A 16,100-nucleotide genomic window follows, 5' to 3' on the forward strand; every position below is an offset into this window, starting at 1 on the left:
GTTGTAATTGTTTCTGTATTCTTTTCTGTATTAAGAGAAAAACCCTTAATCCTTAATCTAAACTTTAAAAAATGAAAATGTGCAGTTAGGCAGGCAAGGTTTGACACCCCTCAACTGTCCACTCTAACTGTCCACAAAGCCAGGTAGAGGGACATGTGCATGTATGTTTCTGAAATTAGCAGCTTTTCTCCAGTAGGGAGTGGGGAGATTGAGAAGCCAGTATTCAGAAGAGACTGTTTAAAAGGAAGCTAAATATTTTATTTAAAAAAAGAGAGAGAGAAATGGTAGTAAATATGCTATAGGAGGATTGGTTATTTTTTGTTTGCTCTTTTGTTTTCTATCATGTGGTTATTGTTTTTATTATATGTAGAGTTATTAATATTTATTTTTTAATATATTTTATTGATTATGCCACTACAGTTGTCCCATTCCCCCCTTCATTCCCTTTCACCCTGAATACTCCCTCCCCCCACCACTCCTCCCCTTTAGTTTATGTCCATGTGTCACAAGTTCTTTAGATTCTATATTTCCCATACTATTCTTGCCCTCCCTGCTGTCTATTTTCTACCTACCATCTATGCTACTTATTCTCTGTACCTTCTTCCCCCTTCTCCTCCCAGTCCCCTGTTGCTAACTCTCCACATGATCTCCATTTCTATGGTTCTGCTCCTGATCTAGCTGTCCTCTTAGTTTGCTTTTGTTTTAGGTGTGGTTGTTAATAACTGTGAGTTTGCTGTCCTTTCACTGTTCATATTTTTTATCTTCTTTTTCTTAGATAAGTTCCTTTAGTATTTCATATAATAAGCTTCCTTTAGCTTGGTGATGATGAACTCCTTGAATTTGACCTTATCTGAGAAGTACTTTATCTGCCCTTCCATTCTAAATGAAAGCTTTGCTGGATAGATCAATCTTGGATGTAGGTCTTTGGATTTCTTGACTTGGAATACTTCTTTCCAGCCCCTTCTTGCCTGTAAGGTCTCTTTTGAGAAATCCGCTGACAGTCCGATGGGCACTCCTTTGTAGGTGACTGTCCCCTTATCTCTTGCTGCTTCTAGGATTCTCTCCTTCATTTGAATCTTGGCTAATGTCATTATGATGTGCCTTGGTGTGTTCCTTCTTGGGTCCAACTTCTTTGGGACTCTCTGAGCTTCCTGGATTTCCTGGAAGTCTATTTCCTTTGCCAGAACGGGGAAGTTCTCCTTTATTATTTGTTCAAATAAGTTTTCCACTCGTGGCTGTTCTCTCCCCATTCTGGTACCCCTATAATTCGGATGTTGGAACATTTAAAGACCTATAATTCGGATGTTGGAACATTTAAAGATGTCCTGGAGGTTCCTAAGCCTCTCCTCATTTTTTTTTGAATTCTTGTTTCTTCATCCTTTTCTGTTTGGTCATTTTTTTTCTTCCTTCTGGTTCACTCCTTTGATTTGAGTCCCAGTTTCCTTTCCATCACTATTGGTTTCCTGTGCAATTCCCTTCATTTCAATTAGTTTAGCCTTCATATGTTCCTCTAATTTGTGACTAAAATCAACCATTTCTGTGAGCATCCTGATCACCAGTGTTTCGAACTGTGCATCTGATAGGTTGGCTATCTCTTGGTTGCTTAGAAGTATTGGCTATGGGGCTTTGAAGTATTCTTCTTGAGCCATAACGTTTTCGTCTGGTTGCATCCATTTCATAGTGAGGGGCAGAGCCTTAGTTGTTCATGAGGATGGGGCAACCCAGTCGCTGGGTTGCTGTGCCGTATGTGGGGGTGGGGTCAGAGAGGGGCAGTGCTGTTTTCCTGCTCTCTCTCATATTTTGTTTCCCTTTATTGCTTCCCACAAGCTAATCGGTGCTAGCTCCTGAGTGCGTGGACCTGTGCACCCTCCAGGACCCTGTAGGTCTCTCCAACAAACTCTCTGTGAGCCCGGGAGCTTCTCTTGGCACCTCGACCCCCAAAGTTTTTCCAATTGGTGCTTTTAGGCTTTAATTCCTGTCTCTGTGGCCCTAGCCTACATGGTCTGTCTCACTGCTCACTCCTTTGTCTGGTTTATCTGCAAGCGAATGTGTGACCGCTGTTAGCCAGCTGCCTTGAGCCCTCACTGGGTCCGCCCATTGCCACCCCACACCTGGGACCTGCCAACCGCTGCCTGCGCTCCTGGGTGGGTCAGGTTGATCTTTCCTGCCCAACCCGCTTCGCCAGCCGCTGACTCTACCCCTCTTACAGTCTGGCTGACAAGTTCGTTGTTGTCGGACTTACATTTTAATTTACTGTACAGTTCAATTTACTGTGTTTTGGTTGTGTTTTTGTTACTAAAACTTTGTTGTCTTTAAACTTGGTTGTGTGAGGAGGCACAGTGTTTCTACCTACTCCTCCATCTTGGCCAGATATCCAAAGTTAACCTTTTAAAAAAGCTGATTAATACCTACTTTCCTATAAGGAAAGATTGACAGCAAATATTAGTAATGAAATAAGAGTTTACAGTAAGCTGTGTGCAATACCAAAAGTTAGAGCGCTTATCTTGAGCATTGACAGGAGGCCTTGGTTCTTATGTGAATGGAGAAATTACTTTATTTTGTAAAGCATTTTCATTTAAATGTTAATTTAGATGTCAGCTAAATTAGATGGGTGTGGCAGTACTGTTCTTATGAAAGGTGAAAAGAATGAGAGGCTTGCTAACTGCTTCCATCTGTTCCCTGACATCCAACAGGTGATGTTAAGTTGGTATAGACAAGCCACTGGAAGGTGTAAATAAGGTTGGTAACTGAAAGCATCTTGTTTCGCATGCTTGTCTGATGAGAATCACCTGGGGCTCCTGTTAAACATACAGATTCTCAGGTTTTACCCCAGACCTTTTGAATCATGCTCCAGGCAATTCTTCTGATTAGGAAGCTTAGAAAAATACTGCTTTACACGCTTTGCACACTTCTGAGTAGGAAGTGGTTTTCTCCACCCAAGCACGGGACAAATGCTTATAACTTCTGTGATTGTAAATTGGGGCCTGGTCTCTCTAGATTGGTGTGAATATATTTATTAGGATTTTATCTATGAAGCCTGGGTTTTACATTTCTCTAGGATTTCAATGGATGTCTGAGGAGGGTACTAAAATTTTAAGTAGCAACCTCTGCCCTTTAACTTTTATGCATTCCTTATAAGATTGAGGGAATGTAAATCATGTTGTGGAAGCTCAGTACGTTTACTTCTAGTGTACTACTACTAATGTACTATTCAGTACATTTACATTCACACATAATACTGGAGATTTAAAGCATTATTGTTGGGGAAGGGCTTCACATTGCCCGCATGGTGGTAAGTTGAAGTTTTTCTTGTGGTTCATTTGGGATGTGTTTTCTCTGTATAGTTTAGATTTGAATAATGTAGTAGGCTTTGGGATGTTTGTGGCTTTATCATTCATTAATTTTATATTGAATAATACTGAGTATCTTTTATGAGCAAATTGCTGTGCTTTGAACAAAAGCAAATAGTTCAACTTGTGGCTGTCTTGTAAAAAAAAAAAGAGGTAAATAATTAAAATAACTATAGCATACAAATTGATCCTAAAACTTTTATGCAAAAGCGAAGGACCCAGAATAGCCAAAATAATCTTGAAAAGGAAGAACAAAGTTGGAAGATTCACACTTCCCAGTTTCAGAACTTACTGTAAAGCTACAGTAATCAAGACAGCATAGTGCTCTCTTAGGATGGATGGATGGATGGATGGATGGATGGATGGATGGATGGATGGATAGATGGATGGATAGATAGATAGATAGATAGATAGATAGATAGATAGATAGATAGATAGAAGGAATAGAACTGAGAGTCCAGAAATGAGCCCTCACCTTGATGGTCGTTTGATGGCGGTTCAGGGGGTGAGGGAGGAGAGCAGTCTTTCCAGCAGGGGGTTGGCACAGCTGGATTTCCACAAGCAAAACAGTGCATTTATACCTTTACTCTGCACCATACACAAAAATCAACTCAAAATGGAAGACAGACCTGAATGTATGGGCTAAAACTATAAGACTTGAAGAAAGCATAATAGAGCTTCATGACCTTGGGTTAGATGCTGATTTCTTATATATGGCACCAAAAGACCAAGCAACCAAAAAATAAATAAAACTTCATGAAAATAAAAGTTTTTTTTGAAGATTTTGTTTATTCATCTTTTTTTAGAGGGAAGGGAAGGAGAGAAATATCAATGTATGGTTGCCTCTCATAAGTCCCCTCCTGGGAACTCACCTGTAACCCAGGCATGTGCCCTGACTGGGAATCGAACCTCGATCGTGTGGTTCGCAGGCCCACACTCAATCCACTGAGCTACACCAGCCAGGGCTGAAAATAAAAGTTTTGTGCTTCAAAGAACACCATCAAGAAAGTGAAAAGATAACCTACAGAAGAAGAAAATATTTGTGAATGATATATCTGATTAGAAACTGTATCCAAAACATATAAAGAACTCTTCAATTTAACAATAAAAAGAAAACCCAGTGTAAAACTTGGCAAGGAATTTGAATAGACATTTTTCAAAAGAAGATATGCAAATGGTCAAGGAGCCCTTTGGAAAACACTCAAAGTTATTAATTAAAAAAAATACAAATCAAACCCACAGTGAGATGTCCCTTCACACTCACTAGAATGGCTATAATAAAAAAAAAGGCAATAACAAGTACCCACAAGAAGGGGAGAAAGTGGAAACCTCCTACCTTGCTGGCATGAATGGGATACGGCACAGTCACTTTGGGAAGCAGTATGGCAGTGCCTCAGTGTATGGAGCATGTAGTTACTATCTGACTCATTAATTCCATTCTGTGGAAAGAAATGTCCATCAATTGGTGGATGGATGGATGGATGGATAAATAAAATGCAGCATTTTTATATAATGGAATATTATTTGGTAATAAAAGGAATGAAATACAGATTATATGATACACTGTGGGTAAAAACATGCTGAGTGAAGATAGTCTTGTATGATTCCACTGACAGGAAATAAAATAGGCAAACCAATAGCTATAGAAAGTAGATTAGTGGTTGTGAAGGACTGGAGAAAGTGGAGAATGGGGATTAATATGAGTTCTCGGATTCTTTTTGCAGTGATGAGAATATTCTTAAACGAGATATCGGTGATGGTTACACAACTATGTGTGTGCTTTCAAAAGATGAATTTTATGTGATATGAATACCTCAATAAACCTGTTTTTTTAAATAATAATTATACAAGGTATTTTGATAATAAATGCCAAAAAGAAGAATTTCAGATAGTGGAGACATTGTTTCTAAGTTGGGTGGTAGGTAGGTTGTAGATTTATGACATAATGTGTTTGAGTTGAGTGGCTTTTAAGGAAGATGAAGATTTGGATGTAGCTGTTCCCAGAAGGAAGAGTTCTGAGTCCCAGAAATCAGCTTAAGACAAAGTGAGAAACACAGGAATGTCTTTGGAAGGGAAGTTGTAGTTCAGTTTAGCATTTGTAGGAGGCCGGTGAAAAGATTTAATCTAAGACATAATCGGAAAGGTAGGTTGGGCCCACATTAGGGGGAACCCTAAAAGCCAGCATAAGGAGTTCTCTGCTGTATTTGGTCAGCTCCAGGAAGTTGATTAAAAATGACACACCTCCAGAGCTATATATTTGAAAGGTTAACCAACAGCAGAGTGTTGCATTAAATGGAAGTGACAGAGCTCACTTGTGAAGCTCCAGATACCCATTAGGAGTCTGTTTTTTGTTTTTTTTTAACATTTTTTTTTATTGATTATGCCATTACATTTGTTCTATCCCCCCCCCCATTCCCCTTGACCCTGCACACCCCTCCCCCACCATTCCCCCCCTTTAGTTCATGAACACGTGTCTCAAGTTCTTTAGAGTCTGTATTTCCCCTACTATTCTTACCCTCACCCTTATCTATTTTCTATCTACTTTCTATGCTACTTATTTTCTGTACCTTCTCCCCCCTTATTTCTTCTCCCCCCCTTCTCCTTCTCCCACTCCCCTGTTGCTAATCCTCCACATGATCTTCATTTCTGTGGTTCACTCCTGATCTAGCTGTCCTCTTAATTTGCTTTTGTTTTAGGTGTGGTTGTTAATAACTGTGAGTTTGCTGTCCTTTCACTGTTCATCTTTTTTATCTTCTTTTTCTTAGGTAAGTCCCTTTAACATTTCATATAATTAGGGCTTGGTGATGATGAACTCCTTGAACTTGATCTTATCTGAGAAGCACTTTATCTGTCCTTCCATTCTAAATGAAAACTTTGCTGGATAGAGCAATCTTGGTTGTAGGTCTTTGGTTTTCATGACTTGGAATACTTCTTTCCAGCCCCTTAAGGTCGTAAGGTCTCTTTTGAGAAATCCGCTGACAGTCTGATAGGAACTCCTTTGTAGGTGACTGTCCCTTTATCTCTTGCTGCTTGTGGATTCTCTCCTTCATTTTAATCTTGGCTAATATAATTATGATGTGCCTTGGTATGTTCCTTCTTGGATCCAAATTCTTTGGGACTGTCTGAGCTTCCTGGATTTCCTGGAAGTCTATTTCCTTTGCCAGAACGGGGAAGTTCTCTTTTATTATTTGTTCAGATAAGGTTTCCACTCATGACTGTTCCTCTTCCCCTTCTGGTACCCCTATAATTCAGATGTTGGAGCGTTTAAAGATGTCCTGGAGGTTCTTGAGCCTCTCCTCATTTTTTTGAGTTCTTGTTTGTTCATTCTTTTCTGTTTGGTCATTTTTTCCTTCCTTCTGATCTACTCCCTTGATTTGAGTCCCAGTCTCCTTTCCATTATTATTGGTTTCCTGTGCATTACCATTCATTTCAATTAGTTTAGCTTTCATATGTTTCTCTAATTTGTGACTAAAATCAACCAGTTCTGTAAGCATCCTGATCAGCAGTGTTTTGAACTGTGCATCTGAAAGTTTGGCTATTTCTTTGTCGCTTAGATTTATCGGATATGGGGCTCTGAGTTGTTCTTGAGCCATGTTTTGATCTGTTAGTGCCTGTTATGTACGAGGAGGTGTTCACCAGGGCGGGGCCACCCAGGTCCATGGTTCGTGACACTGTATGTGGGGGCGGGGTCAGAGAGGGAGCAATGGCGGTCCTCTATACTCGCCCAGTCCGTCCCACCACTCACCCAGGCCTGTTTATCTGAGCAGAAATGTGCGAGCCCACCTCCCTGCTCTGTGCGTTCTCAACGCTCGCCTCTTCACTGGTTTATCTGCACGCAAATGCTCGACCAACCGCAGACAGCCAGCCTCTTCCCTGTGTCCGCCTGTAGCTAGCCTGCACCTGGGATCCACGCCTTCGGCTGCTCGCGCACCACCCGGGTCGGGGATCTTTTTGGCCAACCCGCTCTGCTGCTGGCTTCGCCCCTCTTACCAGTTTAGCTGAGCATTTCGTTGTTTTCGGACTCCGTATTGTCGATTTTCTGTGTTGTTTGGTTGCATTTATTGTTGTTAAAACTTTGTTGTTTTTAGATTTGGTTGTGCGGGGATGCAGGATGTTTCTACCTACGCCTCCATCTTGGCAGAAGTCCAGGAGTCTGTTGCCATTAGTTTGAGAAAGATTGTTTCCTCTTTTAAATTATCTGGAAGTGGAATTACTTTGATTAAGTTCTGGGCCTTCTGATACCAAGTTGGTGAATTTGAAAGGCCTCAAACAGACACATTCTACTTAACTCACCAGGAAAATGAATCACCATTTCCTAGTAAAGAGCTGTCTGGGCTGCTAAACAATAGTGTGCAGGCCCTCGCTTGGCCAGCCAAGCTTTGGCTCCTTTTTCTTCTACTGCTCACCACCTGTGTTTCTGTTTTTATTTTCTCTTCCCTTCCTTCCTCTTCCTTTTCTCTCTTCCTTTTGTCTCTTGCTGGGTCTGTTGTCCCCCTTCCCTTCTGCTTTCCCTCCCCACCTCCAATCATGAGACAGTTTAGCAAAGAAAATTACCAGTACTTCTTTGTACAGTATAAAGAAAGGTGTTAGCTATGATGTTAGCTATATGAAGAAAATAAAGATCTCGTTAGGCATTAATATATAGGTGGTGTCAGCGAACATTTTAATGGAAAGTATGCTACTAATGGTAAACGTTTTTGTAGGTAAATTTTATTTTAAATGAAAATTCTTTCAAGCCTGTAACTTCCAGCTCTCATGAGGATCTCAGCATTCCCATTTATGTCTTTCCATTAAAGTCTTTTCTTTCAGTTTGTTGTCTTCTGTTTTGATGTCCTGAACAGCAAACTTAAGACCCAGAAGGTGCCTCAAGTACTGCATTGTAAAGTGGCTGTTGCATTGCTGAGACATCCTAGGAAGCTAAAAGATTGTCACATTTCAGAGGTTCAGAACGAGGTTATCTAAATTATCCCAACTATCTAATTTATGGTTTCTAGCAAACACTTTTGATCTTGAATTACAATGATAAGGACATTTTTTTATTGTTTGTGCTATTGATAAGGACATTTAAGAGATGGCTGTAGGCATTTTTGTCAAGGTTAGATTTTTTTCCAGTATGCACAAGCAGTTAGACTTTAGCTGCATTGTGGGTATACAAGTGGAGTTATCCAAACTCAGAAGGAAGTCTGTTTCTTTAGAGAATTAGTCAGGCTTTTTTTTTTGTGGGGGGGTGTTTGTTTTTGTTTTTGGTTTGCAGGGAGTGTTGGTAGGGTTGCTAAAGGCAACACTAAGTGGGTTGGTTCTTTTGCTGTATTCAAGTGAGAATGTTGAATTTGTGTTGAGACCTAATATCGGAGATAAATGCTGTGATATTGTGAGATAAAGGGAAGCAAGCAATCAGGGACAGAAACAAGGAGGGAGGTGTGGAGCCAGGTTTGGAGTCAGGAGGGCTACTTTTGAATATTAGCTTTGTCACTTTGTTCTCCTGACCTAAGTTGTTTCATCTTTCTGAGCTTGAGTTTTATCAACATAAGACGAGGTAATTGGGAAGATCAGATAAATTAACTCATAAGAAGATGTGGTGTCTGACTTACTCTAAATGTTGAGTCCTGTGGAGACTTTAAAGAGTTTGCCATTCATATTTTATTCATAATATTTTAATGATATATACAACAGTTAAAAACTCCCCTTTTGGGTAAGTATATTTTCAGAGGTATAATTTTCTGAACAAATTATTTAAACCATAGTTTGTGAAACATGATTATAGCTGATACTTAGTAAATGGAAATTGGATGTAGTCCACAAGTTAATGCTCAAGGTGGCGCTGTTTCCCCATAAATGTGGTGACATTTTGCATTTTTATCCATATCTATTCTAAGTCAAGCAAATAATTGCACATTTAGGACCGTGTTTGCCTTCTGTAGTCCCAGGCCTTCTTACCTTGTGGGACCTTACCCGATATTGCATCTTAGAAATACACACATCTCATGTATTTACTATAATTTACATATGAGAGTTGTCATAATAAACTAGTTGACCTGATATATTTTTAAGACATTTATTAAAACAATATTTAAGATTTTATAGCTTTATTTTTTTATTGTGGAGTCATTTATGCTTTTAGACCTCAAATATATGAGGAGCTTGAAGGCCCTGGCTCCTAATGGGATAAATGACCTAATATAGTTAGTTCTTCCTCACACAAAATGTTCATGCCGAACTTCATTTTTGCTAGTAATCTGTGTCAAGACCATTATATTAATTGTTTCCAGCCTGTTGTCAAAACTGCACAATTATTTTACAGGTGTTGTCATTCTGAGCTTGATGTGAATTATTTTGTTTTGTTTGTTTTTAGATCCGGGGATTTCTGTCACGGTTTGATAATGTCCTTCCTGTCAGCCTGGCATTTGACAAATGTACAGCTTGTTCTTCCAAAGTAAGTCATTCTGAGTTTTAGGGACTTGTCTTTTAAAATAAGCCCATCAGCCTTACTAGTCAGAGACATTAGAACCAACCGAGGGCTTTTGCGGGGAGGGGTGGAGTCTAAAATACCAGAGAGGGCTTTGTTTTCATTTATGTCTATTCATCTCGTAGAGTAACCAGCCTGAGACAGTTTGATTTATGGTGTACAGAGAGACTGAATTAGATGTTTTAGTTCTCTATCAGTACTTGCATCTGGTAATTTTGGCTTGAGTTTTACTGGCCTTTGTTCTTTCCCAGACAGTTCCTCCCTCTCATAGACCATCATAGAGCAACTTTTAAGTGTTACTCAGAGGATGGGGAATACCAGGCAATCTTGGTGGTGTGTCTTTTGGAGAGCTATATAATGACAGAGAGAAGTAAATGGAGGTCGGGAGCCTGCGGGGGGGTGGGGGGGGGGCTGGGAGGCAATAAAAGCTCCTGTTCAGCTTTGATCTTTCCAGAGGCTCTAAAAATAGATCTGGTATGTCCTCCATTGTAATGGGGTACAACTGATATATCTCAAAACTACAGTAATGGCATCTCATTCTTTGATAGGCTTTGAGATAGTTTGAGTTATTTTTACATGTTTGCTGCATGTTATAGTTCATTTCCTTTTTGATGACTCTTTAAGCCTCTAACACCCAGTGGTTTAACCTGAGCTTTTAAAACTCATGATTCCTGATAAAACTTTGATGTTCAAGTATTATGCAAAATAGTGTTATGGTCATTAATCTGAAACTCTGGCTTCTCATTTATAATTTGAGACCTCTTCGCTGGGTAGCCTTCAGCTGACAGTATGGAAGGGATTAAATTCTAGGGAAATTTGTTCTGCTCTGGCTTGACAAGCTTTCTTTGAAAACTTCACTTGGGTCATTTCTTATGAGAAGTATAATCCTGACCAGTTTCTCTAAAAGTTAACTCAGATTGACAACAATGTTGGTAAATTTGGTTAATTTTATGTGCTCAACAATTTAGAGTAATTTTTTAACTTCAAAAGTAAACTAAGCTCCTGCTTTATCAAGTGTCTATGTTGAGATTTGAAACTTACCATTTGTCAGTAGTTTTTCATGAGCACATTTTTTTCCGTAGTTTCTTTGAGGTATCTTAGATCTGCTCAAGTCAGGGTTTCAAGGATATGTCTGTGTACACTTCTGTGTTCAGAAATGAAAGTTTTAGGATTATATGCTTTTTAGTGGAGCACATTTTTTCTTTGAATGGCTGAGCTAATTGATCTCAAAGTAACTTGGCAGTAGTATTAATTCTCATATTGAAATCATTTGGTGCAGGTGCCAGTTTTTCTATGACTTTATGTAGATCTGGCTAGTCGATGAAATACGAGTAGTTGGGCTCTAAATGAAACGCAAACACTCATTCTTTCTTGTTCTCGCTCTAATTAAATTAGCCCTTGAGATACTGTTTATGAAAGAATCACAAGTGTACCCATTAACTGAGGTCCCTTATATTGTATTTTTTGAAAGAGAATAGCTTTGCATTTTGTTTTCATTTATTGTAAGCATTACATTAAATATATGTATCACTTTTTTGTTAGCGAAATTATTTCCTCTTGGTGGTCATTCTGCAAGTCCTGCTTTACATAAACAAGCTGGCTGATTTAATACAAATTGACTTGAATTTTAACAGCTGTGCTCTTCCCATAGTGATCACTTTTCATGTGGTCAGGGTATTAAATTTCTTTTGTGCTGGAAAGGTTGCTTCATTGGTACACGTATTTCCTTACAGTAGAAACACAGCATTTACTTACTTGGCTAACTTCTTTATTCACTTAAGAGAATGTCATTCTCTATTATCTGCAAACCCAACATTAATACTTTGAAATGACAAATCCAATTACATTTTCGTCTCTGTGCATGTGAATTTTTCTTAATGCATACTTAGCATAATATTTTTTATATTGAGTCATATCATAGTTGTTACTGTTTTAAAAGGATTTTTTGGGCTAAAAATGACTTTTGAAAAATTCTCCTTTGCCATCTATGAAGTAATTTTTTCCCTTGGTAGTTTTCACTATTTAAAAAAAATAGAACTAGGCCATGCTTGTCGTGATTGAACCACAGATGCAGACAGAAACATTGGGGAGGTAGAATAAGTTCAACTGACTAATAATGTTCTTGTTCACATGTATAAAAATAATGTTTAGACTTTTTATAAGGCCTGAGGTAGGGAGGAATACTGTTCTCTGCTTCTGTGGCAGAGAAGGCCGAATCATCTACATATAAATCATTCTTACCCCGTTCGACTGTAGCTTGGCAGGTAGCCAGGTGAACTATTCTTACAGAAAAGCTGTTGAAGAATCCGGAGGGAGGGGAATGGTGAGCAGTAACTTTCATTTCAATTTCTGTTGATTGCCTTGCAAGACTTTCTAAAATGATAGTATCTGCCACTGGGATTTTAATAAACTCTATTGGAAGGTGCATGAGTTTTGGGGGGGTTTTAATTGCTAAAAAGGGATTTAGAGCCAACTAGAGTTTTGTGGAATTACTTTATTATCAGAGGGAAAAGTACCATTTTGAAACCAATATTCTTGAAAAAAAGTTTCTCATAATACATTGTGTTAGGTTGTTGTTGTTAGTCTGTCACCTAAATATTTTTGGAGGAAGTTAGGGTATTTTTTTTTGGTAATTTTTTATTTTGATGTAATTTTAAGTTTCAGGAGTAGTACAAGGAATTCCTGTACACCCTTCACCCAGATTCATCAGTTATTTACATTTTGTCCCATTTGTGCCTAGAGGCTACTTTCCCTCCTGCTCTTCCACTTTCCTTTCTCTTTCTTTTAAAACTTTGAGATTGAGTTGGAGACATTGTAGTCTTTTATAACTAAATTCTTCAATGTGTTTTCTGAGAACAAGAACAAGGATGTTCTCTTAACCTAGACACAATACAGTTATCAAATTCAGGCAATTTAATGTTTATACAATACTGTTATCCACAGTTTATATTTCAAATGTTGTTATTTGTACCAGTAGTGTGCTTTATAGGTTTTTTTTTTTCCTTCCCAGACCAGGATCCAATTCAACATCAAACAATTGCATTTAATTGTCATGTCTCTTTAGCTTCCCTCAATCTAGAAATGTTTCTTAGCCTCTGTTTGTCTTTATTAACTTAACATTCTGATATTTTGCCAGTTATTTTTTGTAGAATTTGCCTTGATTTGGATTTGCCTACTGTTTCCTTATGATTGGGTTCAAGTTCTGAATTTTTGTCAGGAATACCAGAGAAGTGATGGCGCCTCCTTCCGTCAGGAGGCACGTGGTGTGCATTGCCCCCTTTAGTGATGTTGATACCCTCCTTTCTGTATTTGTAACTGACTTCCCCAACAGGGCAAAACCCGGATCCCATTACCCTGGATATATTTATTCACTTGCTCAAGTCTAGATTATACAGAAAGTAGTTTCAAAATTGCTAGCCCATACTACTGCAGAAAGTAAACCTACTAACTAGAGTTTAATTGTGCATGGTTCTTTTTTTCTCCAGGTAAAATTTATACACAGTGAAACAGATGACTCTTAAGAGAATTCTGTAGGTTTTGACAAATGTATCAACACCCATGTAATATACATTTCAACCAAGACATAGAACATTTTCATTACTCCAGAAGGTCCCCTTGTTCCCCTTCCGGCCAGTCCTGGGGGAGAGAAGCAGTGTGTTGATTATTGTGACCATTCTCTTTCCCCATAAGGAGAAAGCCAGGCATCTTCTGGTGTTTTATGTTACAATAGCCTTGTTTCTGGAACCCAGAAGTTGACTAGCAATTTCTGTCAGATCTACAGTCAGGAGCAGGGCTCTGCATGAAGAGACTGCATGCAGAGTATTCTTGCCCCTGTTGCACAGTTCTGTCACACACTTTTGTGATGTTGCAGGAGCGGCCCGTTATAAAGAAGCATGCCCCAGGCTTGGTTTTCATACCATCAGGGACCTGTCTGCTTCACAGATGTAGTAGGATGTGCCCAGAAACCTGATCTTGAGATTTTGATTAGTGATTGGCAACTCTAATGAGAGACTCACTGTGGTATTTACCATGCAGTAGGCTCTTCTGTTTGTCAGTGTCTTATGATTAAACTTCTCAAAGTGTCTTATCAACATTTTATATGCATCTGTGTTTGTGTCTCAAGGGCTGATAGAGAGGGTGGTGTAGGAATCATATATGTTAGCTGGTATCTTCATTTGGTAAATGATACTTTCTTTTTGCCTTTGTAATAGCCAGCCTATCCATTTATCTTTTGATATTATTTAATCCTGCCTCTTTTCTGTCATAATTTCTTTGTAAGTTAAAAAACATGAAATATCAATATTAAACTTGGCTATTTAAACTTTAAGAAAAAACTGTCCCAAAGCAACCTATTGCCTAAAAGTTCTGCAAATGGACTATTTTGAAGCTAGAAAGGCAAATCATAGATTTGCAAGGAAAAGCCAAAGCCTTCCTGTTTGTCTATTAGCAGGCATTCATTTATTCTACTGACATTTGAGTCCCTGCTGGGTGCCTAAGATACAAAGATGGTTAAAATAGTCACTGTCCTTAAGGAACACTATCCAGCGGGTGAGACAGGCCACATGCTCCACAATCAAGGTACATCCCCTTGTTTCGGTGTCCTAGTACCAATTCATAAGTTGAAAAGACCGGGGAAGGCCTTGTAGAAAGTAACTTCTGAGCTGATATTAAAGAGTGAGTAGGAATTTCTGGAAACACATGGAAGAGAGGACAAGAGGAAGGCATTCTAGGCAGGGGGAATTGCATGAATAATAAGCAGAGGCAAGAAAACATGGCACACTTATGAAGTTATTCAGTATAGCAGTTGTGACAGCCTGAGACACCTAATTCCCTGTAAATTGTCCTTCTGTCTTTGTGAATGCTACTTCAACTTCAGCTATTCTTGATTTGGAAATTGGTGTACTCTGTCTAACACTTAAGACTGCTGTTTTGAATTTTATAATTCCACATAAAACTCTTTCTTACCTTAGGGGGTTTCCTAGCCTTAGGAACCCAGCAGCTGCAACAGGGTGGTTTGGAGGCCAGGAAGTTGGTCAGGGGATTTCCAGGGTCCTGGCTCTCCTCCCTTGCTGGCCGGCTGAATGGCCACGAGCAAGGTGCTCCCCCCTCTTTCCTCCTCCATTTCTTCTTTTATTAAATGAGTCAGTTGGATGAGATAAGTTCACAGCAGTCCATTTTAATGATTAAAATAGTAGAAAATATATTTAAGGGTAAAAAAAGATAATCACATTCCAACCAGTCAGATCACCATTGGCTGTTAATCTCTATCCTTTTTGACTTAGGGAAAAAGTCTATGTGGATATAGGTACATGTAGATTATTTTTTTCTCTCTGAACATTCCTATTATAAGTTTGAAATTAGCTTTAGAGAGAGGGATTTATGGTGCTGCATCAAGGATACTCCCTGCTCTGCTGATACGATAGGGTTTTAAATCTTAGTCATTCACAAGGACTGGCCAGAGCCCAATCGGAAGAGCTCTCCAAAGTTTGTGCCAGGAATTTTTGCATAAAACTTCTCAGTGGCAAATATTACTCAAAACTAGACTGCAGACAGGTTTTCCTCGTCCTTTCCAAAAGGGACGTAAATCTCTGATTTGGAAAATGATGAGTAACCTCCAGGTTCCCTTTCCCTATCTCCTTTACCCACTGAGGCCTCAAGTCTTCTGTTTTAATGTGTGATGGATTCCATATGTAAGGTTGTGTGGTGTAAACTGAATCCCACATCTTATCCTTAGCAACTAGTGTTTCTCCAATCTCCAGAACTGCTTGTTTCCCAAAAGGAGATGGAATATCTAGCCAGAGCCAGTGTGGAGTATTTAGTTACAAGCTCTAACCTCAGAGCTCTTGGCTCTTCACCTCCTTGAAAAACCTTGGACATTTCTCCCTTTGCTTCAATTTCCTCATCCATAGAGTGGGGAAAATATTTTCTGTTTCCCAGGGAAATTGCAATGGCTGACGTGTCTCCTGTTCCCTGTGACCAAGTACCAAGGCCTTTGCCCACTCTTGGGACTGATGTTGACATCAGAAATTAGAAGAAAACAAAGACCCCTGTGATCACATTTCGCCTCCTGGGGTCTTTGGAACCCTTTTTGGGCTCACTGTTTGTTCACAAACAGGTACAATGAGAGTCCTAACTGAAGGTCAAGGCGCCCTGGCTTTGAGAGGCTGTAGAAACCTTGCATCAAAACTCATGACAACTACTGCCAAAACCTTTTCTGTGATTCCAGAGAATTCAGCCTTGCTTATTACTTCTGACCTATGGTCTTCTGAAACCACCCAGTCTGT

At 39.2% G+C, this 16,100-nt stretch overlaps 1 protein-coding gene across 3 annotated transcripts in view; it reads left to right on the forward strand.

The window, feature by feature from the left end:
• Window positions 1-16,100, forward strand: part of ATG7 (autophagy related 7) — a 294,865-nt gene that overhangs the window by 107,820 nt on the left and 170,945 nt on the right. For all 3 annotated transcript variants that reach the window (XM_053669368.1, XM_053669370.1, XM_053669369.1), the window contains exon 19: window positions 9,703-9,783. In XM_053669368.1, the coding sequence (XP_053525343.1) occupies window positions 9,703-9,783 (81 nt within the window). The remainder of the gene's footprint in view (window positions 1-9,702; window positions 9,784-16,100) is intronic.

This window comes from Artibeus jamaicensis, unplaced genomic scaffold (genome assembly GCF_021234435.1).
Source record: "Artibeus jamaicensis isolate MK-2021 breed Jamaican fruit bat unplaced genomic scaffold, CSHL_Jam_final contig_519, whole genome shotgun sequence".
Classification (NCBI taxonomy): Eukaryota; Metazoa; Chordata; class Mammalia; order Chiroptera; family Phyllostomidae; genus Artibeus; species Artibeus jamaicensis.